This window comes from Sylvia atricapilla, chromosome Z (genome assembly GCF_009819655.1).
Source record: "Sylvia atricapilla isolate bSylAtr1 chromosome Z, bSylAtr1.pri, whole genome shotgun sequence".
Lineage (NCBI taxonomy): Eukaryota > Metazoa > Chordata > Aves > Passeriformes > Sylviidae > Sylvia > Sylvia atricapilla.
In genome coordinates, this window is record NC_089174.1 from 34,524,886 (window position 1) to 34,548,172 (window position 23,287).

General features: G+C 34.7%; 1 protein-coding gene across 12 annotated transcripts in view; it reads left to right on the forward strand.

Moving 5' to 3' along the window:
• The window catches only part of MEF2C (myocyte enhancer factor 2C), a 132,220-nt gene that overhangs the window by 63,713 nt on the left and 45,220 nt on the right, over positions 1-23,287 (forward strand). For all 12 annotated transcript variants that reach the window (XM_066338810.1, XM_066338799.1, XM_066338808.1 and 9 more), the window contains one exon: positions 5,365-5,568. In XM_066338810.1, the coding sequence (XP_066194907.1) occupies positions 5,365-5,568 (204 nt within the window). The remainder of the gene's footprint in view (positions 1-5,364; positions 5,569-23,287) is intronic.

The following is a 23,287-nucleotide window of genomic DNA, read 5'->3' on the forward strand; positions in this document are numbered from 1 at the left end:
AATTATGCTGGAGGGTTGTAAGAACATGGAAGGAGTCTGCTGAAAGTCTTTCATTTAATGTTGTGTGCCCAACTGTTGCATAAAGGAGGTCTGTCTAGATCAAATTCTGCACTGATGCTGTTTGCCAGTCCCATTTGAGAGTTATTGTAAAGATTGTTTCAGCCAGACCCCTTATGACAGACCCTATATGACAAACAGTTCTAAACAAAAATAAGAGGAAAATAAGAGGGAAAATGGAAGAGAGAATATGACAACAGTTTTTGCCTCTCCAGTAGTTATTTGATGTTTCAACAGGATAGGCTTAGGTGCCTGAGAGCGACATTTTAGTGGAAAGCCCCTCTGCAACTTGGACTTACGTTTGGAGCTGGGTAGACTGCTCACATAGTACCTCCTATTTATCCCATACATCGTATCTACTGTGCTTGCTCTAGTCCCTGTGTCAGAAATTTAGACATTCCAGATGAAATAAGGGCAATTCAGACATCTCTTTTTGACAATATGGTGCCATTATGAGACACTTCTGTGCATCAGTGATCCCTCTTCTTCACCTGTTTAATGGCAGGAAATATATTAGGGAAGCATTTTGTGACAATTCTGTTTCTCTCATTTTCTTATGTCAGCAACTGTGTATCTATATAGTCAGGATAGAAGGAAGCAAGAAGATCACTGATATTCTGACACTGGCTGGAATGAATCACTTGAAACATCATAGGACTGCTACTTTGGAAACCCAGTGTTAACACATATGCTGTGACTGTTAGTGGTGAATATGGGAGTGATGTCATGGTTCAGCCTCTCATAGTTAGTGAGATTTCAGAAAAAAATACTAGAAGAGCCTGAATTAAAACTAAAACTAAACTAAACTGAACTAAGCTAATCCCAAACCAACTCCACCAAAAGACATAATGATCACATGGCAAACAGGATAGATAATGTATCCTGAAGGCTGTATTCATTAAATTACTATATTTATGGATGCTTGTGTTTCTTCATTGATAAATTTAAACCTACAAAAAGTATAAATTTTTTGTTACAAATTTACTGAAAGAAAGACTATTTCCAGTGGCTAGCATCCCTATTTACAAACCCACACAGCTAAATTAAAATTTCAGCAGGTGAGAGCATTGGTAATTGCAAACAAGTGACAGTACCTTCTAATTTGTCTAGCTTAAGTTTGACTTAATAGTGATTAAACAAGAAAGCCTTCTCTGCACCACATTGCCCTCTAAATTGAGCACATCATTGTGCGACATGCACACTTGAATTCAGTGTTTACAACTTCACTTGCAGATATAGACTAGGCCATTTGAAAGATGTTTCCATGGAACCGAAGAAGACCCAGAGGTGAAGGTGAAAATCACCCTTTTAACAATTCTCTTTTTTCAATGCCTTTCATTTAGCACATTTCTCCTTTAGTTAGAACTTCATCCAAAATACATAAAAAGCTTGCCTTGATTTATATCAAGGAAATTGAAAGTTGACTACTTCACTGTAAGTATTTTATAATCAAGTAATGTCTTGATTAGCTCACATCATGCAAAGTCATCAGCATTAATGCTTATTCTTATATGAAAATGTTTCAGACTTTAGTAACTTACCTTCTTCATACCACCATTCTTATTAGGAGGACAATTATATTATAAATAAATAAATATTAAATAAATAGAATAACTGTAGTTCTAAGACAAATATAAAAGACTATAAAAGAGTATTGAGTTAACAAAAAGGGATAGAATTAGGTTATTTTTTATAGAATTCAGAAATCATTTTGGTGATATCCACACTGTGTTCTTTTTGCAATATATATGAAACAATGAATTCAAGAATGTCATATAAGTATTTAGTAATTGTATCATTATGTAAAACCTTGTGGTTTATATACACATGCTTAAAAAGGTTTCAAAGACCATTGAATATTTGCCACCTATCTGTTCCACTTTCCATTCCACTTTAGTTTTTCATAATTTTCATCCTCTCATTGTAAAATATTCTATCTCAAAAGGACTTCCTAAATTTCTTATCCTTCTACTAAAGATAAGTAGATTTGTTAACTGAAAAACCTGAAAATTAGCAGTGATTTAGATAGCAGGGATAATTAAGCATATATTGACTAATATTGTCAGGAAATAATATGTAGTGATTCAATCCTTGCTGCTGAAAAAAATTAAATGTTACAGAGATATCGAAGTGTATAAATTGTTTTGGGGTGTATTATTTTAAATATGTTGATGAATTTTCTCACTGTATGTGTGTTTGCCTTCAACTAGTGTTTGTTGCCTTCAAATGACAAAGTGATATTGTCAGTTGTTATATGACACTACCGAGACTGAGTACTTTGAACACAAATTATAAGACTGTGTGAACACATTAATTTTTTGGTAATGCAGCTACAGTTTGTGTTCATGACAATGTGACTGTCTTGTTCATTCTCAGCACTAAGTCAGTTCAAGTGTAATCAGAGCTTTTTGAGTGTAGGTTTCACACTGCCTTCCAACTAGACAAAAGAACAGAAATTTTAAATAATTTATGTAATTTTTGCCACTCAACAAAACTTGTTCAATACTAGAATATTTACTGCTACCTTAGAGAATATTTATTACATGGGTTTTAATTTTAATATTTTTAATGTGGATGAGAATGGTTAACAAGCAAATGGCGAATAAATTGAACAAATAAAGTTAAATAATAAACATTCTGTTTACTTATATTGCTCACAAAAATATTTTAACATGAGGCATATTCATCTTCCTTATGTAGCCACATGGAAGAAGGTATGCAAAAAGATAATTCTGTTTTTTAAATGGCTTAAAGAGTATTCATAGTTTTTTCTGAAGTTACTGATATGATATTTCTCTATACATTTGAAAAGCTTGCTATTACAGACTCTTATAAAACCATAATAAATTTACATCTATGTATATGGATTATGTATGTGCAAAGATAAACCACTATGAATGACATATCCAAAATTAAAATTCAAAATCACAAATAGTGAAACAATAGTCGATAAAATTGCATTTAATTCATTTATTATCAGTTACAGAAAGCATTATCTGGTCAATTTTGAAAATATTAGAAAGATCAAGAAATTAAAACCAAATCAAATTTAGAGCAATAATATTGTACATTAAAGAAAGAGAAAATGAAGACCAAGATTATTTATTGTTCTGGTTTGTGGGTTTTTTTCACTATCCATAAAAAGTAACTCTAGCAAGTATCAATCTGATGATAAGTATTATGAGTTAATTATCTGCTGTGCAGCACAGTGGGGTGGTTTTTCAAAATATTAGAGTTTTACCTAACAGTAAACACAAACAGTGGCTTTAAGGATATTTTTGTACTGAGATGGATTTTAATGGTGAAAAGTATGCTAAATGCAAACATACTCCACCTACACCAGTGTGGTCAAAAGTTGATTGAAGGGCATTAGATGTAGAAAAATATGTTGAATCAGTACATTTTATTTTTTGCATCATTAATTATTTCTAAAATAAGATTTTATATATATATACACATAAATATTTATATTTGTATCTTTCAAACATTTAATTGCATTTTTCTGCAACCAGAGAAATCATTAGAGGAGTATTTTGAAGACAATGATTTATTATTATTATTATTATTATTATTATTATTATTTAGAATTTGAGTGAAGTTTTGTTGCCTATCTCATTATTTGTTCCAAGCATCAAAACCCATGATAAACAAATTTAGAAAGAACTGTCAATTATGCATGCTTGAGACCAGTAGTGTAAAAAGAAGGGAGTGTTTTTATTAAAATGCTTGAATAATTGTATTTAATGGCAATCCATCTTTTCTTAACAGTATGTTGACAGAAGCTAAAATTATTAAAATAAAAGGAAGAACATTCAGTATTCATTTGGGAGAATAAATGTTCACAGCATGGGCAATACATGTGTATTTGGCCATACCCAAAGCCTCATTTTTCTGAGTCTAACAAGGATTAGCAATACTTAAAAAGTCACGTTTTCCTTGGCCTGACATGTTGGGATTTTAAGGTAGTCTCGGGCTGTGCTAAGCATTAACTTGCATTAGAAGTGTGACCAGTTAAAACAGCAGTTGTATGAATCACAGACAGACAAATCTTGCCTCAGCATTACTGTGCAGAGGTGCCACTGTTGATGGGTGTATGAGGAATGGTAACAACAAATGTAGAATCAGGCAGCCCAGTAAACTTGGTTGTGTGCCTGTCCTTGACATACCAAGTACCTTGACTATGTGTTAAGTTTGATAAACTATAAGCTTAGCAAAACCATTTTTGTCTTAAAATTTCCCGTCAGTGAAAATTATTTAACAGAAATAGCACATATGAAGAAACAGAGGATAAAAATTCAACCATAAAATTAGCTTAGACAGCTCTTAGTAGTTTCTTTTTTCAAGTCATGTGTCTTACTGGAACTTGTAAGCTAGCACAGAGAAGCAGACAAAATATTGTTTGATGTGCAGGTCTTTCATTGTAAAAACAGTCCCTGTGGAAAAATATGGTTTTGTAGAGAATAATCATAGTTTTTATACTGCCTGAATTTTGCATTATGGAGCTGCATTAGCTGGCCTACTGAGAACTTGCAAGCACATCCCTATTCCTTCCTGTATAAAATGACCTAAAGCCCTTTGTACTAAAAATGCCAGTTCATACTTCTAAGCATATTGCTTGGAATTAAATAAAATATGATATATGTGTGTTCATGAAAGACTTTGTTTCAAAGGTTGCTGATCAGCTATTTTCTTCTTTCATGTTTTATAATTCTCACTTTTCACAAGTGTGATTTTTAACACTAGATACTTCTTCAAAATATCATGTGTTTATGTGAGCAAGGTATCTCTTTTGCACTACTTAAATGCTTATGAGATAATATCTTTGCTTCAAAGCAAGCAGGAGTTGGGAGGGGTGGCTGGAAATCAAAGTCAATTGCTATCATAATAAAAAAAATCGGAATTGACTGCACTTGCTCAAAGTATTTGCAGCTGCTAATCTGAGGTGCATTTTGTAAATGTTAACAGGAAAAATGTATGCCATCTAAAGTATATCTGAGTTTTTAAATTAAAGTTTCAGTATCAACACTTCATAGCATCACTAAATAGAAACACCCCATAGTCCTTACCTGTATCTCAAGTTTCAGGCACTGATAATTAGGTATTTCTTCCTTATGTAATACATACAACACACACACACACATATATATATTCTATATTGGAATTCTATTTATTCAATTGTTTTCTGAGCATATTCAACTCAAAGACAAAGCAGTTGTACATTATAGTTCAGAAAAAAAGGAGAAAAACTACAGAGAGCAACTTGTTATTTTTGATGGATCTATTTTTCTTTTTTTTTTTTTTTTACAGGTGACTTTTACAAAGAGGAAATTTGGGTTAATGAAGAAGGCTTATGAGCTTAGTGTTCTGTGTGACTGTGAGATTGCTCTAATCATCTTCAACAGCACCAACAAACTGTTCCAATATGCCAGCACTGATATGGACAAAGTGTTGCTGAAATATACCGAGTATAATGAGCCACACGAGAGCCGAACAAATTCAGATATTGTTGAGGTAAGACTTCATGTTTTGCTCTGAGATGAAGGTGCTCCAAGTAGATTATACCTTGGGGATCTATGCAGGATAGCAGCAGGAGAGCTGAACAGGGTAACGGTGTATTGGCTTGAGTATTGGAGGTGATAAAGCCCAAGAGGCAGGAAACCCTTGTCTTTCGTGAGCAGTTTTACCCTTCTGAGTCTTGCAGAAACTTCTGCAAATGGATTTCTGGCTCCCTGTTGTCCAGGTTTCTGTGCTGCTTTGTCACTTTGACCCATTAATCCTCTCCATGCCTTGACCACTGCCTACCAGCTGAATCTCCTTCTTGCCTCCTAGTCTCTTCCAGGGATAGGCTCTCCAGGAAAATGTTGCACACTTTGCCTCCACAATCCGAAAGTTATAATATTGTCTGTCCAGGAGGAATTAAGAATACATTGTAAAATATGTGGAAGAAGATTTAGAACCATTTGTTGGTGGAGTTAGACTGATTTTTTTAAGCTTTTTGATTGCTTACAGAGGGTGTCTAATAAAATACAAGAAAAGTTCATTTAAATCTCCACAGTAAAAATATATCAGCTCCTCACACAGGATGTTGTTATCATCATATAATAGTGACAGTATGAAAACAATAGTGTCAGAATGCTAGAAATGCTGTTTAACTTTTTTTATAATAAGGAGCAATTTTTATTTACAATTACTGGAAATTATTGATTTAAATTTGAGATTTTAAATTTTAAGCTTCTAATGTTTGCAGAAAAGTCAATTTACTTTGCACTCACATTTGGATTCAAACTATGCAGAATACATAAGGGATTAATGATTTTATTGTTGTTAACAAGGCACTTAGACAGATACCTAAAAAATTGGTTATGTGACCTATACAACTTCTGTTTCTAAAGCCCATGACTGATCTAATGGTATCAATTAAAAGCATAACAGAAGGATTATGACATATTTTAAGGGTCAGTGAAATTTTACTGCTGAATATGTTCTTATACGTTCCTAACTAATATGCTTAGTTTATACACTCCGGATCTTTATCTGAAAGTTAGTTTCAGATTTTTTGATGATCTGGATGTTGTCTGAAATGAGACTCTGATACTTTTGGAATCTTCACCAGGGTTAGTCATGTTTTTGAGACTAGCAAGATAAGATAGTGAGTTATTTATATATAAAATATTGAAAAGGACAAAAACTTATGAATAATTAAGATTGTTTTTACATTTTTTACAAATAGTCACAGTCACACCCCCTTAAATGGGCAAAGACTGCACACAGGAATATATATCACTTTTCTGCCTATCCTTCTGTCAGTATCTAGGAAGTTACCGTTTTGCTTCCCTCCTTATTTCCCCCAGATTCTCTCCCTCATTAGAAGAGGTTGAGGTTCTGACAGCTGAAAAAAAAATTAAATGAGTTAAGAGTAGAAAAGTGCATAATTTCTTCCTCCTCTCCATCATCTCTTTTCCTCTTTACTTCAAATCTTTTGTATAGACATGAAGCCTTTCCTGCCACCTAGATCTGGGAAGACATGTCCTGTCCAAAAGGATTCAAATTCTATGCCCAAAATAAAGTCCCATTCCCTTTTAGTGGCAAAAAGCCAGAATATTCTTAGCAGAAGAGTTTCCTGTGATATCTTTACTTCTTCCTGCAGGTTTTTGTGTGGAAATAGGTGGAAATCCAGTTAGAGAATTATTACTTGCTTTACCATGAATGAATGCTTTTTATGATGAGGACTCTGGTTTTCCAAGGAACTTAAATGAAAACTTAAAATTTCAAATAATGTTAAAATTTTCAGAAAGAGGACTCGCTGTATCAGCAAAATCCCTTCCTACATAAACAATAAGCCAGTTTTGGTAGGCTGATCAGCAGTTTTGCATACATATGTGTAATTTTCTGGCTATACCCAAAGTTTGGTGGGCAACACTTTCCACTTTTCTAAAATTAACAAAATAAAGCAGGTAATTGGAAGAAATGTTTTTTAAAGAGATTAAATAATGAAGTGAATGTTCTATCAGCTCTGAGTTTGATTTTCTGTTACATTTTCTGTCTATGTTCTGCCTGTAACAAAAAATGCTTAAACTATATCAGTACTGGTACAGTTTCAGAATCCAAGGATCTTCTCCAGCATGTAGGTTTTGAACAAGAATTCCGTATTATCATGCTTTTAATTGATGATGAACATCACAGTTATAAGTACAGTAGAGAGCAGGGCCAATGAAAATACACAATCTCATAAATGGCTCGACTCTGTGTCATTTGGTATATTTTTTGGTACAGGGTATAAAACTGCCACACATTTAAATATTTTAATTGATAGGTTAAACTGATTGTATTATGCATATTTCCCTTCATACTTTCCATACTTTCCTTCCTTTCCATCTTTTTTTTCCTTTCAGATAGCTGGATTTTGCACTTAAAATTTTTTAATCTTGTTTTTCCAGAGCAATCAACAACAGCTGAGAATAAGACAGTATTATTAAATCTGAGCATTTTCAGCTAAATGTTTATTCAATAACTATATTTCAGCATAAGAAAAGGGCATAGCTGTGCTCATAGATTTCTGCACAGTATGAAAAAGAAAACTTTTTAGGCAGACCTATGAAAATTTGAAATATAACTGTCAACTGTACAAAGAGCTTTAATTTAGAATCAAATTTCTGTTCACATTCAGCATAATATTAACTATTTAGTTGTTTTTTTTACTTGTGGTAGAACTGTGTTATCAGTCATTAGCATAGTTCAACTTCTTTGAACTATCTATATTCAAAGAAAATTAAAATAGCAACTCTTTAATATGTAGTTAATTACTTTTAATTTAAACCACTGCTATTCAAATAGAAAAATTACATAACTTATCATGTAGATCTGGCTAAAGCTGTTAATTTTATTAAGCAAATGTTTCCAATGTAATTATTGGGATTAATTATATTTAGCATTTCTGAAAAAGTGAGTCTTCAGGCCATAACTTGTTACTTACAGAATTAGAAGAAAACAAGACCATAAATCTAACAAATTTCACACTGTTTTTTAATGGAAAATTGGTTCCACCCAACTTAGAGGTATACGATATCAGTAAATCTATTGTCATAAAAAATGGAACGCTAATAAAGAATTGTAGATAATTGTAGTTACTGCTCTTCTTTCACCTTTTCTGGTCAGAAATTTAAACAAATAGCTCTTACTTTCTTTAAATATATAGGAATTTTATATACATGTAATAAAAATAATTGAGATGATGTTTCCAGTTGCTTCATAAAAACAGAGTTGATTAACATGCCATTTGATATATCTGAGTTTTTCAGGTCAGAAAATTGTCTACCAGGTGAATGTGTTTCAGTTAAGACCCTGTAAATATACTTACAATGTACAGGGTTGAATAAAAGTCGGTATGTACTCATGAAGGAGAAAATATATGCCTTCTACTCTCACTATATCCATTTCAAGCAAAAGTGACAATTATTTTGAGTCTTACCAAAATCTGCTTGGAGATATGCATTAATTCTGGGAACAAACACACCAAACAAAAAAAGCCAACAAAGCAAAATCAACCAAACAATAATGGTACATTCTGAAACTTCTCTTTAGCATTAACTGGATTCTTGAATTTAAACCCATTATGTCCTCACCAACCAAACTACTCATACCACAGTTTTTCATTCAATTTTCCTTCAGTTAAAAAGTGAGCATTAGTTGCTGGAGTTAGTAATTTCTTTTAAGGAACAGCAGAAAATCTGGTGAGTTCATTCAACACAGAGGAGAAATATAACATTTCATCTTTATGCTAACCTCCAAGTGTGTATGTAAATTCCAACAATAATATATTTAGCATAATTTTATAAGACTAGGCAATATCTTGTTTTGGCAATAAGGAAATGGGGAAGAAAAATGTCAGCATTTTGCAGCAGTCAAGTACATTGATTATGCATTCTTTGAATTTATTAGAAATGAGGCCAGATCCTTTCCTTGTCTCTATAAAAGAGAAGTGGATGCAACAAAACTTATTTTAGTGATATCTCACTGTTAATCTTGTGATTAACAAGAATCCAGTTTTGAAAAACTGTAAGCCCACTACTTAGGACCTGAAGAAGGACTTCGGCCTTAGATTGAAGGGGACAGATTTCAGAGCAGGAATATGGGGAAATGTTTGGCTGCAAATATAATTAAAAGTCTAACCATTCTACAGAAATCTGTTGTGATTCTTCAGCCAAGCCATCAAACCTTTGCTGATTTAAGGTGAAACTTCCTGCCTAATTTCTCTCTCACTGTCCCTTTTTCCTTCTCATTTATTTTATGTCAAAGCATCAGCTACTGTCTTAGCTTTAGAAGACCTCTAGTGAGTTTTCACTCACTCCTGGTTTTGTTTCAGTTTCTGGTATACTGAGTTTATTATGCTGAGCCTTGCTCTGTGTGCACATAAGTTATTCCTCCACAAATCACTCTCTACTTTGTCTTTCAGCTCTTTTTAAATCCCCAATCCATCAATTTCTTTGATCCTGCTGCTATTATTGTCCCTCTTTCTCCAGCTGACTTCTCTTCATCTGCTGATTCAGTGGTCACTACCTTTAGTTCAAGTTTTCATACTAGGTCGGCTATTACAAATTCATCCCATTAAACATATCTTCCATTTTCAGGCAAACACTCATCCATCTCTTCAGTTCTCCTTTACCATACTACTAATCACTAGTAGAGAAAAAAGCAAAACACAGACTTAATTTATCTTTCTCTTTGCTAACTGAGGTTCTATGTCATGAATGCTAACCCACCAAATATCTTAATTTTGCCATGTTCACTGCATAAAACCACTAATTTGTATGCATTAACACACATCTTTCTGATCTTTGCAGGTCTCCACTACCTTTCAAAAAATTCTCCCACAAGCTCCATGTCTTTTCTGAAATTTCTCTCTTATTACCTCTTTTTTGATCACCTTTTTTCTGGTACCTGTCTTCAATTTCTCCTTTATTTCTCTCTCTCTCTCTCTCTCTCTCTCTCTCTCTCTCTCTCTCTCTCTCTCTATCTCTCTCTCTCTCTCTTTCTCTCTCTATTTTTTTTTAATTAAGTATCTAAAGAATTTCATGTCCTTCAACATGGATTTTTACATATAGGAAGATATCAGCTGCTGCAATATACTGTCATATCTTTCTGCTTCAGTAAAACCTTCACTCTCTCTGGCTTCTCATCTATACATTGTCTTACTCTGTTAGGGATTGATTTTCCATTTCATTTTGTGGTACTCCACCCTGTTTTGCCTCCTCTTTCTCATGCAATTTAGGGAAGTTTGGAAAATTTGAATTGGGTGAACTCTTGCTTTTAGAAATAGAGAAGACTTCATCGAGAATTAATCTGAAGTATTCCAGGGGATAAATTTTAGTGATGGGGTTGCAAGTTTCCCAGGGAAAAACAAAACAAACAAAAAAAGTAGTTCTAATTTGCAATAATATGTCACATTTTTAAATAATTTATACATTATAGATAATTTTCATTGATAACGAGCATCTAGCATTGTCCTTTTAACTTGTTTTGTATGGGGTCATACATGTTAATTCTCTAGCAACTGCTGGTGAATTGAGCATTTGCAGAGTATTTTCTCTTTTTCGGTGGACTTCTGTAATCTGAGCATAGGAAATAGCAAAGGAAATGTGTGCCATTTCCAGTTGCATTTTCTCCTAAGAGGAAGAATTAATGTTCTGAACATATGAAATTCTCCCTGCAGATTGATTGTCCTTTGTGTTTTGCATCACACAGAGAAATCTTCACAGACCTTGACATTGAGATAGCAAGGAACAAATTAATACCAAGCCCTAAAGGGTGGTGGAATTCAGAAATTTTTTATTGTGCATTTTTTTCTGGTTAAAAAAATTGTTACTCTGAAAAAAATGTATCTAATGAAGATACACAATTAGTGATAGCAATTCAGTCTTCCACAGATTTGTAGAAAAGCTAGTTTGAACTGAAAATCCAGTTGTTTTCAGTATGGCCAGCCACAACGTGTTAATTGACATACTTTTACATCTCCTTGGGGGACATGAGAGTTAAAACTTAGTACAGTTTTAGCATAATAGAAGGTGAGTTTATGAGAATGGCACTCAAATGGCCATGGGTAGTATTTGTGCCAGAGAGGAATGCCATGTTCCTGTTTTGCTCATGGACTTACTGTGTATTATCCCATAAATCCTTAGAGATGTGCTGTGGGTCCTATAGCACATTAGGATTAGTCACTTGATGAGGAAGTTCTGAATGAGATAAAAAGAAAAAAAATTTCTTCTGTCAATTATTTCTAAAGGTCAGAGAGCTAATGACTAGCTAGGAGGTTAATTAGATTCTGAAAGTCTCTTCATATCAATTAAGATTCTTATCTGTATATTTGTAGTAAATAAGCCCATACAACTCTCTAAATGTTCTCTTTTAAGGAAAAGTAAGGCAACTGTTGTAGCTTGTTTAATGCAATAAATGTATTTTCTTCTCTTTTCATCATAACATACTATTGCATAAAAAGAAGCTGTGACATATACACCAAGTCAGCTCTTGAGCTGCTGAAATCAGGGGATTTCTTCCAGCTACCATGGAGTGAAGATCTGGGACATTATGGAAAGTAAGCCTGTATGTAAGAAAGGTTATTCAGGGTGATCTAAAGACAGTACAGTGTATTGGATACTGCCCTGGACTAGGACTCATGAGACTTGGGCTTTATTAATAGCTTTCCCAAATACTGTTTTGTAACCTTGGATAAGTCACATTTCCTCTCAATGCCTCAGTTTCACTGTCTGTGAAATAGGGATAGCATTATTGATTTCCTTTGTAAATTGGTTGAAGACCAGTTGCTCAAAAAACAGCTTCACCAGTTTCACAGGACAGATATTTGGAAAGAGTCAACTGGCCAAAAAAAGTCCTTTGGATGTCTATTTAGGCTTTTTAAATGCCTTTGTCTTTTTTCATTTTTAGGAAATACAAGCCAAACCATTATTGCCAACATAATGTTTGACAAAACCATAGGACTGAATTCAAGATCTTCAGCATTTTTCTTTGTTTGCCAACTGAATACTGAACCTTTGAAAAATGTGCTTGTAAATTAATGAGTTTTTCCTGTGTTTTTTCTAATCATAACTGGTTAAAAAGAATCTGAGGGAAAAATATCCTGGTTTCAAAAGTACTACAATTCTGTCCATTTTATCAATGTTGATTTCACTTTTTAAAGTAATTGCTTTAGAAATACGACTTTTCTAAACAAAAGCTGACATTCTTACTTAATCTTATTATTCCATCAATTTGAGATTCGCATAAATAGTAGCTATTACAAGACCACAAGAAAAACTTAAAAGCTGGAAAACTGTGTATGGCAATTCTATTCTATCCAAAGTAGTCCCTCAGCTGAACTGCTGTTCTAGTCAGTGAGAGTGTCCAAAGTAGTTCTTCTACTGCACTCATTAGGTAGCAATTTATTCCCTTCCTCCCACTTATCCTCATGAGATTTTTGACTCTTTATCTTCCCAGGCTATTTTCAAGCTCTGCTTGATAATTCTGCATCTCCTTGTTACTCTGCATTTAATAAGTCAGACACTTTAGTTGCTATGCAATCTAGAAAACGAAAAGTAGAGGGTTTCTTAAAGTTCAAATTAATTCAGTATGTGAAAAAAATGCAGCTAAGGCAAAGTTGCATGATGAGATTTTTTCCATTTTGCTTTATCTCAAAAAGAAAATGTTTTCCATTATGATTTATTTCAGCAAGGATTTGGTTAACATGAAACATAGGTTAATCCCAATGTAACTCAAATCAAAGTAAAGCCACTCACCTAAAAGCTACTTCTATACATGTGGAAAAAGACATAAAAAAATAAAATTCATCCAGAGTTAATTATTTTGAAGCACATGGTACATCAGAAGCTTCTTTTGAGTGTATTTAGGAGGTGATCCGGACCTCCTGTGTTAACCTTTCTGAGGATCATGTAATTTTATTTCTCATTTATTCTTTTTGTTTGTTTGTTTTGTAATAGTTTTTAAAATATTTTAATAACTTAGTAAAATTTTTGATGGATTGTTGCAAAAATGTTGAAATTATGAAAGTGAAAAATATCTGCAGAATATAAACATGTTTCAAATTTTTTGTTTTTCCTTTTTTTTGTCAGACTGGAATCTGAAAGCTGTATTTCTTAGAGCAAGGTCTTATTTCACAGACTACTCTTTCTTTCTCCAAAATATGATATATCTGGCTAAGGACCTGGAAATATCTTACATGTCTGTGTAACATTCTCAGACCTTAATAGCTCCGAAGTTTTATCCCAATCTAGTCATTGGGGAATGCTCTTTGCTTTTGTAATCACTGTTTCACATAGTAACAGCTTGTTGTATTTTGGTCTGTTTGCCTGAGGGTAGGTTTATTTTTAAATCCCTGAACTCTGAATTTTCTTTATTTTTCCAAGATTGGAAGCAGCTGAAATGCCTGGAGTTACAGGTTGAAGGGTTTGCTTCACAATATGAGATGGGAAACCTCGTTCCCTCCTCCATGTGTTTTTCTTTTTTAAAATTTTTTCCTAACAATGTCTCTTAACTGATATTTGTCTTAAAATAGAACAGCGTTTCACTAAAAATAGCTTGGCGCTCAGTCTTGCCAAGGAAAATGGAGAGGAATAGGCGTGGAATAGAAGGCTGAGTAATCCAGCTCTATTCATTCACCGATCCCTTTGAGAATGCAGGCAATGATAAAGTGCCCTCAAAAAACCACAGGCCTGACTTGCTCTCTTCAGACTCCTAGGTGCCAATAAACATTTTAGCCCAAGGATATACTTTTTTTTTCCTTGTGGATCGTAAACACTTTCTGAAAGACAAGGCTTTGTTTCACAGAAACGAACTTACTGTCAAAAATAGCTGACTTTCCTAAGGTCCATTTTTTTTCTTTACTTTCCACATGTTTTTAAATTTATTTTAAGATAAGCAATGACTGCAGTGTTCTGTCAAGAATTACCATGAAATGTCACATATCTAGCATGAATGAATGAAAAAAATAGATGCTTTTCAATGATTTCATGTGCCCTCAAAACTTCATGTATCAGTAAGAAAGAAAAATTTATTACTCTGATTCAGAGCAGTAAAAATTACTTGGCAGACATTATTTCACTGAAAAATCAAATCTTAGCTGCCTAGCATTTCTGCAGATATATACATTTTTTAATTTGTAATTGTTCTGAAACTCAAATTTCACCAAGAGGCTGTGGAAGATGAAAAAGGCAGGATCTAATTTACTCAGAAATAAACATGTTGAGAACCCTGCAAAGCAGGAACTTTTCATTTGAATAGCTGTCAAATTAGGGAAAGTCAATCTTCTTCTGTACTGCAGTTTTTCATACCTATTATAATATTAAAGTGTGAGATATCAGCAATGCTACAGAGAAGAAACACCAGGAAGGAATAAGCATGTTATTTAACACAAGAATGTGTGTTGTTGTTCTGTACAGTGTTTTGCATTTTGGTTTTTGGGTTTTTTTTAACCTGAGTAACCTGGTGAAACACAGCAATAGGGTGTAGAAAAGTCAGCACAGTTCATGGGGTTATTTGAGCCTTAGTATTGTTTTGTTCAGTTCCTGTAGTGCTGCTTGTGATAAGGTTCTGGAGACAAAGGACGATAATTGATGGAAAGGGAGTTAAATCACCCCAAAAAGAAACAAGGTCCTTGTACTTGGGTACATCAACTCTTCTGGTCTCCTTCCCCCTTGGAAACTATTTTGTCTTCTTGCATGTTGGCCCCCTCTACTCTTTGTAATGGAGGCAGGCCACAAGTGATTCCTTTATGCAGAACACAGGGAGTTATTGTGTCTGTGTGGTGTATTAGTAACTACCAAGGCTGAATTCTACTATTGTATCTTCACTTCAAGCACAGAAAAATAGGACACACTACCCTGCATTACCATTTTCAACCTAGATAGTGAGCTACTTATAGCTGTGTTCCAGACACAAAGCCTTTTGTGAGCAAGCCCATTTTTAATTTTCTTCATTAAAATATCCCTGCTTTGTAAGGCAAATTCAAAATGTGGTTATTTACCCAGATTCGTACACAGTAGTGATGATGAGAAGTGTAAAATTACTACATATTCTCTTACCTCACAACTATCTTTAATGTAAATTACTGACCTTGCCCTTGTTTCATTTGGTTTCCATAAGCTCTTGACTGTTCTTTGTTAATTTTTTGTTAAAGATTATACAACACTGAGTTTCTAGCAAAATCAGTTATGTGGTGCACAGTTCTTCATATGCTTACACATGAGCAAGGGTTTTTTTTGATATACAAATGTTTCCAGATGTGGGCCCTAAGCTACCACTCATCAGGTTAAAAGGGCATTAGGGTATCAAAAGCCAAAAAACTATGTTATGCAAAGCCCACTATTCAGGTTTTATTAGGTCTCTGTTTAAAGCCTAGAGATGTCAATGGGAGGGTCCTGACTAAATTCACATCTGCCTTGTTACAGTTTCTGACATAGACAAAGCTTTCTATGGATTCTGCCTCCTTTTGTCGTAAGCAATACTAGAATAGGTCTTCTTTCTGAAATTAAGACCTATATATGGAAGATTTATGGAAGTCACTTTCCAGACACTGCAACTTCTCACAAGAAGAAAATTGAATGCTCCTGCAAATCTCTGGAGAATCATGGCTGTTTTTCTGAAGCAGTGTCATGTCAGTAAGGGTGACAGAGCTGGGACCTCAATAGTTCATACCATGTATGTATGCATGTATTTGTCTATCTATACTCAGAAATAAACCTCCCTGACACAGGGTTGTGAATTTCCTGAGAAAAAAAGACACTCTGCGAGAGGAACTTAATCACTAAAGAGGATAGGAATGAAAAGTCAGTCTAATCCTGGCTTTTTGCCTACCTTACTCTCCTGCTAGGGAGCCAGCATCTTAAATCTTCTGCTCAGGCTGGAAAACTTTACCCATGTGATTTGCATGAAGCAAAATATCTGCTTACCTCTCCTTCTCGAGACTGCACGCAGATAATCACTATTTCTGTGAGATGCCTTTCCCCAGTTTTCATAGCTCTGACAAAAGTTCAGTGGAACTTCAAAGTATGCTGACTTTTCTTCCTTGTTATAGTAAAAAGGTATATATTAATTATTTGTGTACTATAAAATTTGTATCCATCCTCTGTGTATTATGTACTTCATATTGATTAGATGCTGTTTGCCCTGAATTCAAAGAGCCTTCTAGGTGTCTTTTTATATAAGACAATTGAAATTAATGTAAGTTACCAAATTTGAAGGGCAATAAAACCTCAAATACATATGCTTTCTTGCTCTACATTTTTAGTAATCAGGAGACTACAGTCAGCTCTGAAACAATTTCCATAATCCAGAGCTGTTAAATGTTGTTAAATCTTAAATAACCATTTTTCATGGCATTAGAAAAGTGCCATTAAAACAGCTTCAATCAACATTTTCTTTATTCAGCAACCTCTAAATTCAAAACTTTAGATAGTTGTGTTTTCCTTACTGTGTTTTGGCATGGATATTTCTATGTATTTTTTACCATTAATGGAGAAGTAAAAACTATTAAAAGAAGTTGCATCATGTATATTCTAAACAATTAGTTAATTATTTGTGTGATAGACGGGGATGTAAAAAGTAAAAATCTGTGATACATTGGATATGCTTGCATGAAAAAAAATCTCAAACTTATTTATTTTATCATCCTGTGTGATCTATAGACAACTATATAAATATAATATAAATAAATATATATAAATTATATATTAATTATATAAACATTTATATAATATGATTATCATATATATAAATTATCATGCACTTTACTTTGGGTTGTTCAAGTAAATGTTTATTTCTTTTATCAAGTGTTATAGCACACAGGCTGTTCAAAGAAAACAAATTTTAGAAGAGTCACTGAAAATACTTTAAACAACACACAGTTGCTAGAGATTGGTTCAAAAGACATCAAAATCTTGACAAAAACAGTACCTAATGGAGTGCCTTGTTTAAAGCTTCCTACAATATAGACTGTTACATGGAAAACAAAAACAACATAAGAATTTTCTTTTAATTTTTGTAATCCAAGTATTGGTTATTACATGCTTCTAACATGTTTAAACACATATCAGTAAAATGGAAGCTTTATTAATTCCTTCCAGCAGGTACCAATATGTGCCTTAGCATCAGAGCTACATTTCTGTAACCCATCTGAAAAGAAGCTTGCCACTCTAGATGTAAATTTTAATGACCCACGTATATTGTTTAACTCATTGTGCTCATTACTTTCCACCCTATATCTGAAAATGTTTGACGGAAGTGTCTAAACTTGCCTTAAAATATGGCAACAGTCATTTTTCCAAAACCGTTGTCTGGAGGCACATAAACATTGTGAAGTATCTGTTATTTGACCTTGAAGACTACTAGGGGCCTGTATTGTCCTTAATAAGTATTGACCCAATGTAAGTCAAAGTTGACAGTCTTTCCCAGTCCCAGTTTAAGACCCAAAGAATTTCAACAGGTTTTCCTCAAACAAAAATGCTGTTACAAGTCAAAGAACTCTGTCTCCTGTCAAGTTCTATTTCTCTCACTGAACAAATTGTGCAGTGGTTAATGCTCAAAGGCAAAATATTACAGTGAATTATATATATGTTTAATTATCTAGAACTGTCTAGAGCATAGGAACCTGAGTAAATCCTATCCCTTCTAGGAATATGGGGAGCAATAAGTTTGAGCCTATTCAGATCAAAAAGAAACAGAACCTGCGTTCCAGATAGTATGTTTCTAACCACTAGCTGTCATATAGAAAAAATCAGGGACAGAAAATTTTCTTAAAAGAGAAGAGTGAGCCTTCCTCAAGTCTTTGAAAAGTTGCCCATAGGAGAGGAAAGTACCGTTCAGTCATACCCAGTAGGAATGTGGATGAAAGCATCTCTGTAGCCCTGGGCAAGCATTTGATGCTTCTGATGAGGGATATAGGATTTCTGAAAACCCGTTTGCTTGGTCTGGGTCACTCACAATTTCATTGCATACTACTAGGTTTGGATCCAGTTCTGTAGCACCAGACTCTTCCAGTGCCTCAGATCCTAACACACTGTAAATTCCACCATAAAGATCAGGTGCCTAAATAGTAGGTATTGCCAAATTGAACTTTCTATGTCCCTAAACCATTTACTGGATCTATTCCTGTCACAAGGCCCTTCTTTGCAACAAGGCAATTGCAGCAGGGTGTGTGTGGACTTCTCTGTATGATTTCAGTATAAGCTTGAAGCAAGAAGGAGCATTTATCACTGACCATTTTCCTACCATAAAACTTTAAAAACTGTTTCTGTTCCAAAGAGTCCTTAGAAAGAAGTGCTGTCATTTCACTGTCCTGGAGACATCTTAATTTATAGCTTTCAAGTTTGGGGCAGGAAGAGGTGGCAGTTCTTCCTGACTGGCTACATTAGAAGAACCCTTGAACAGTTAGGACCCCTTTAGATAACCACATATATGTAAAAATTATATGACAATTGTGAAATGACCTTGATCAATAATATGCATTTTATCTAATAGGAGTAAACCCACCTCATAGTAATACCCATAAGACATTCACAACTGTATCCTGAATGAGGGAGATTTTTCTGGGCTTGGACTTGAGGTTGAGACACTGGATCCCAAGGGCTATTCCACAGATCAACTTTTTCATTCCTTTCCCATTAATGAGTCTGACAAATCCACCTACTCCTGGACAGTCTATTTCATGGAAGAAATGTTTTTTATTCCACCTCCTTCTTCATGAAGGGTAATGGCATAAAAAAGTGGACTAAACATAAATGTTCTGAAGTCTACTTTCTACTGACCTCCATGACCAAATCAGTAGCAGGAATAAAAGAAATAGTTGTTGATTCCTGCTATTGCTGTTTTATTTGGGGTCTTGTGATCTTCCATACCCAGAGAGAAATAGGAGTCTTGCCAACTTTTCAATCAATGTAAGATTTTCAGCAGTTTATTTCAAAGTTTCACAATGTTGAGAAACTAGACAAACCTCAGGACTGTGAACCTCTCTATAGATTCTAGATTCAAAATTTGCACTTCTGAACTGGAGAAATTCTTGTATTCTGATGGCTTATATGCCCCTTGGCCCCTTCATGGAAGGATTTTTGAGCATTATTGAATTGAAATTTTAATTATTTAGAAGATTGCTGGTCATTGGCACAGTTTGCTTCTGATTAAATTTTCTGTATTCAGTACCAGTGTTAGAGAATAAATGTTAGAGAATCTGAAGTATTCCTGTATCATTCTATGCAATACTCTTTACCTTTACTCTAGGCTGCTTTATTGCACTCTAAATGCTCTCCAGAGCTTAGGAAAGAGCTCTGGCTTCTGTGGCAGTAGGCAGATTGCTGCATACAGCTTAGGAGATAGCCAAGATAATGGAAGAAGTAAATGAACTCAGTTTTCTTGCCACAGAAATATCACTAGGCAATGCTATTTTTCCATCTCACATCAAAATGCTTTCAAATTTGGTCTGTAGTTGGTCCAAGCCATCAGCACAACAAGACTAGGAATAGTGCTTTTGCACCTGTGCATTTCAATGTTGTTGGGTAAGGACCCTGTATGATTCTTCCTCATTCACAGGCTGAGCATGTTAGGAAAAAATTGGAATGCTAGTGGCTTCTGAATATTTTTCTCAGATAGCCAGAAATCACTATTTACCTTTTTCTCAGGAAAACAATCTCCAAAATATTATCCATATCTGTGGTTCAAAACTTTTCACATAGTTCATTAAAACAGGTGCAGTCCACCAGGCAGCTCTGGATTTGGGTTTTTTAATTAGAAAAGCTCCCCTTGTTTTCTGTGGCATGACTCTGTGAGGGCCAGAGAAAACACATACTTTATCTAGGGATGTGAGTACCCCCAAGCTATTTATTACTTTTCCTGTGTTGGAAGTTGCAACCTTCACAGCAGAGTCAGAGGAAGGGGATGCATGCCCACCACTTGACTGCTCCAGCTCCATGGCTCTGGCATAGAATGAGAAGCTTCTGATGGCAGGGCAGAGCAGGCAGCCCTGTACAGTGATTTATGCTGCAGTTGCAAGAGATCAAAACTGGTCAAGAGTTTTGACCAGACTCAGGCCCACACCTAAGTCTTCACCAAGTAAAACAGTATCTGTTTTACAGTATATTCACAGTGTCCTTCATGCCTATTTCTAACAAGTCTTAGAAAAATTAAGCAGACTGAAATCTTACTGCATTCATTCATCTCTCCTGTGGAATTATGGGATCCAAGCAGAGACCTCTTTTGTAGCTCATGGATCTCCCTCGGTAAATACCATATGATTAAAGATTTTAAAGTCTCAGAGAGCAAGACTTTGCCAGGCCAATGTACCAATATATCTTACAAACTTATAATTTTGTCCCAAAAAAGAAATCCAGTTTTAAAGCAAAAAAACCCTAACATTTAAAATGTTTTATCTGCTTCCAGAAGAAGCCAAATTTTTCAAACAAAACATTTAGATTCTGAATTAAGAAATCTCTCCTCTCCTCTCCTCTCCTCTCCTCTCCTCTCCTCTCCTCTCCTCTCCTCTCCTCTCCTCTCCTCTCCTCTCCTCTCCTCTCCTCTCCTCTCCTCTCCTCTCCTCTCCTCTCCTCTCCTCTCCTCTCCTCTCCTCTCCTCTCCTCTCCTCTCCTCTCCTCTCCTCTCCTCGCCCTTGCCCTCTCTCTTTCTATCTTCTCAGGCATGATTTTTCTAGTATCCATATATAATGTGTCCTGGCAAAAAATTCTAACTAAATTTTGAGTCTGCCTCTGATATTCCTGTTTTCTCAAGCAATGATGAGATCTAGAAGCTGCTCTGTTTCTAATGTGTTCTTCTTTCCCAAGCAGAGCACTGAAACTGACCATTATGTTGTTAATAGCTTCAGAGCTGGCAGCATGTAAAGCCAGGTTTTGCAGATGTGTGTGAGGGTCTGTCTGTTCCTCTATACCAAGTTTATACTTCTAACTGAGCATATCACTTGCTTGGGTGGACAAAATCCAGTTCTTTGTTTCTAGCAGATGACACTTTGGTAAGCTGACAAATGCGTATCATAGTCTAGAGATTTTAGCAACTGTTTAAAGATAGATACAATTTGCACAAATGTTTCTGGTAAATAACAGAACTTATATACAGGAAAGAAGTCATCTTAAGTATGAAATTCTGAATCATTTGAGTTATCTGTTTCCATAGTTTAAATCATGGGCCAATTTGGATTGTCAAATACTGTAATTTGCTTTCTCTAAACTTAGGGAAGAGCCTTCTTTCTCTTTCTCCTTGGTGACAGCTCTCTCGGCAGAACACTTAGTTGATGGTTGTTGCTTTGTGGTATTTCAGGCCTCCATGCAGCAAAGAAATAGGAGGCTAGAGTTTCAGGGATCTAGCTTCCATTGTAATTCACCATTTTGAAAAAATATATTGCTTTGGGCATTTTAACCAATGGATAAGCAATTATAGTACTATGAAAATAAAAGGAAATGTTCTGTTTCCTATAGAAGGAACTGCTATTCAGCAACATTTGCTTATTGTCATACTGGTAATTTTTTTCATTTGTAATACTCTGTCATTTGATCTGTTATAAAATAAATGTTCAGTTTCTGGGAGGAAAAACAAACCTGTTCAGAACATTGATTCATTCAAGATTTTTATGGGAGACCTCCAAAGAAAACCCAGGTGCTGAAGGAAGTGGTGTTCTTTACTCACTGGGTGGCATTTTCACTGCTGAGTCAGTACTGCAGAGTTCAATGCTGCTGGAAGTGTTCTGTTTCAGATGAAATAGAAAAGCAAAATGTTGTGGGCATCAGAGGTTCCCTGGCCCCATGGCTGAGGGTGAAGGTGTTTGCCTCATAGTCTAGGAAAAATTGCATCCAAAGTAACATATATCAGAGGCTACACTTTTTATTTGTCTGAGGAACCCATTATTTCTACACCTGAAAACTTCAGCGACTAGCAAAGCTACATAGGTTGGCGATATATTCTTCCTAGGTTGCATTTTAATTATGTATGAAGCAGTCCCTAAAGATGTAATTTCAGAATCTCTAATAGATCTTTTAAAGCATAAATAATGCTCCAAGTATATGCAAAGAAGAATTCCTATCAGCTGTCATTCTTTCTCATAATAGATTTTTTGTGACAAAAAATTCCGGAAAGTATATGTGTCCTTCCGTATTTCACATTTCTCAAGTTCTATATTTCACTTTTAAAGTATTTTGAATATAGCATTTAGTATTAAAGGTTCCCATTTATATCACTGAAAAACACCAGCTACATTTGAAATAGTTATTTTTTTCCTCTAGTTGTTTATATTAAGCCTTGCATATTTCAAATATTCTATGTTTCAAGAGCTAGCAACAACGATGTAACAGACTTAGTAACACCACTGTACATCTAGAATATCTTGACTGGTATGTTTACAGCTGTTCCAAATCTGCCCACAAATTTACACTTGTGTAAGTGAGATCTAGCTTCAGCTTTGTATTTGTGTATATGTCTGACTAAATTAGACACAAATGAAAGTGTCAAGGATGATGCACCATCTGGAAGGGCTGGAGCCAGAGGAGGATTATAGACAGTTGAACATAAAAAGAAAGAGTGAAATAACAACCTGTTGATGATTACGGATTATTTTAAGGGGGCTCATATTCCCTAAAGAAACCAAAACTATTCTTCTGCATTATTGTAAAGTTTATTTTTCCAATCATATACTTTCTGCATCTAACAGCAAAACCTCATACAAATCAAATGTATG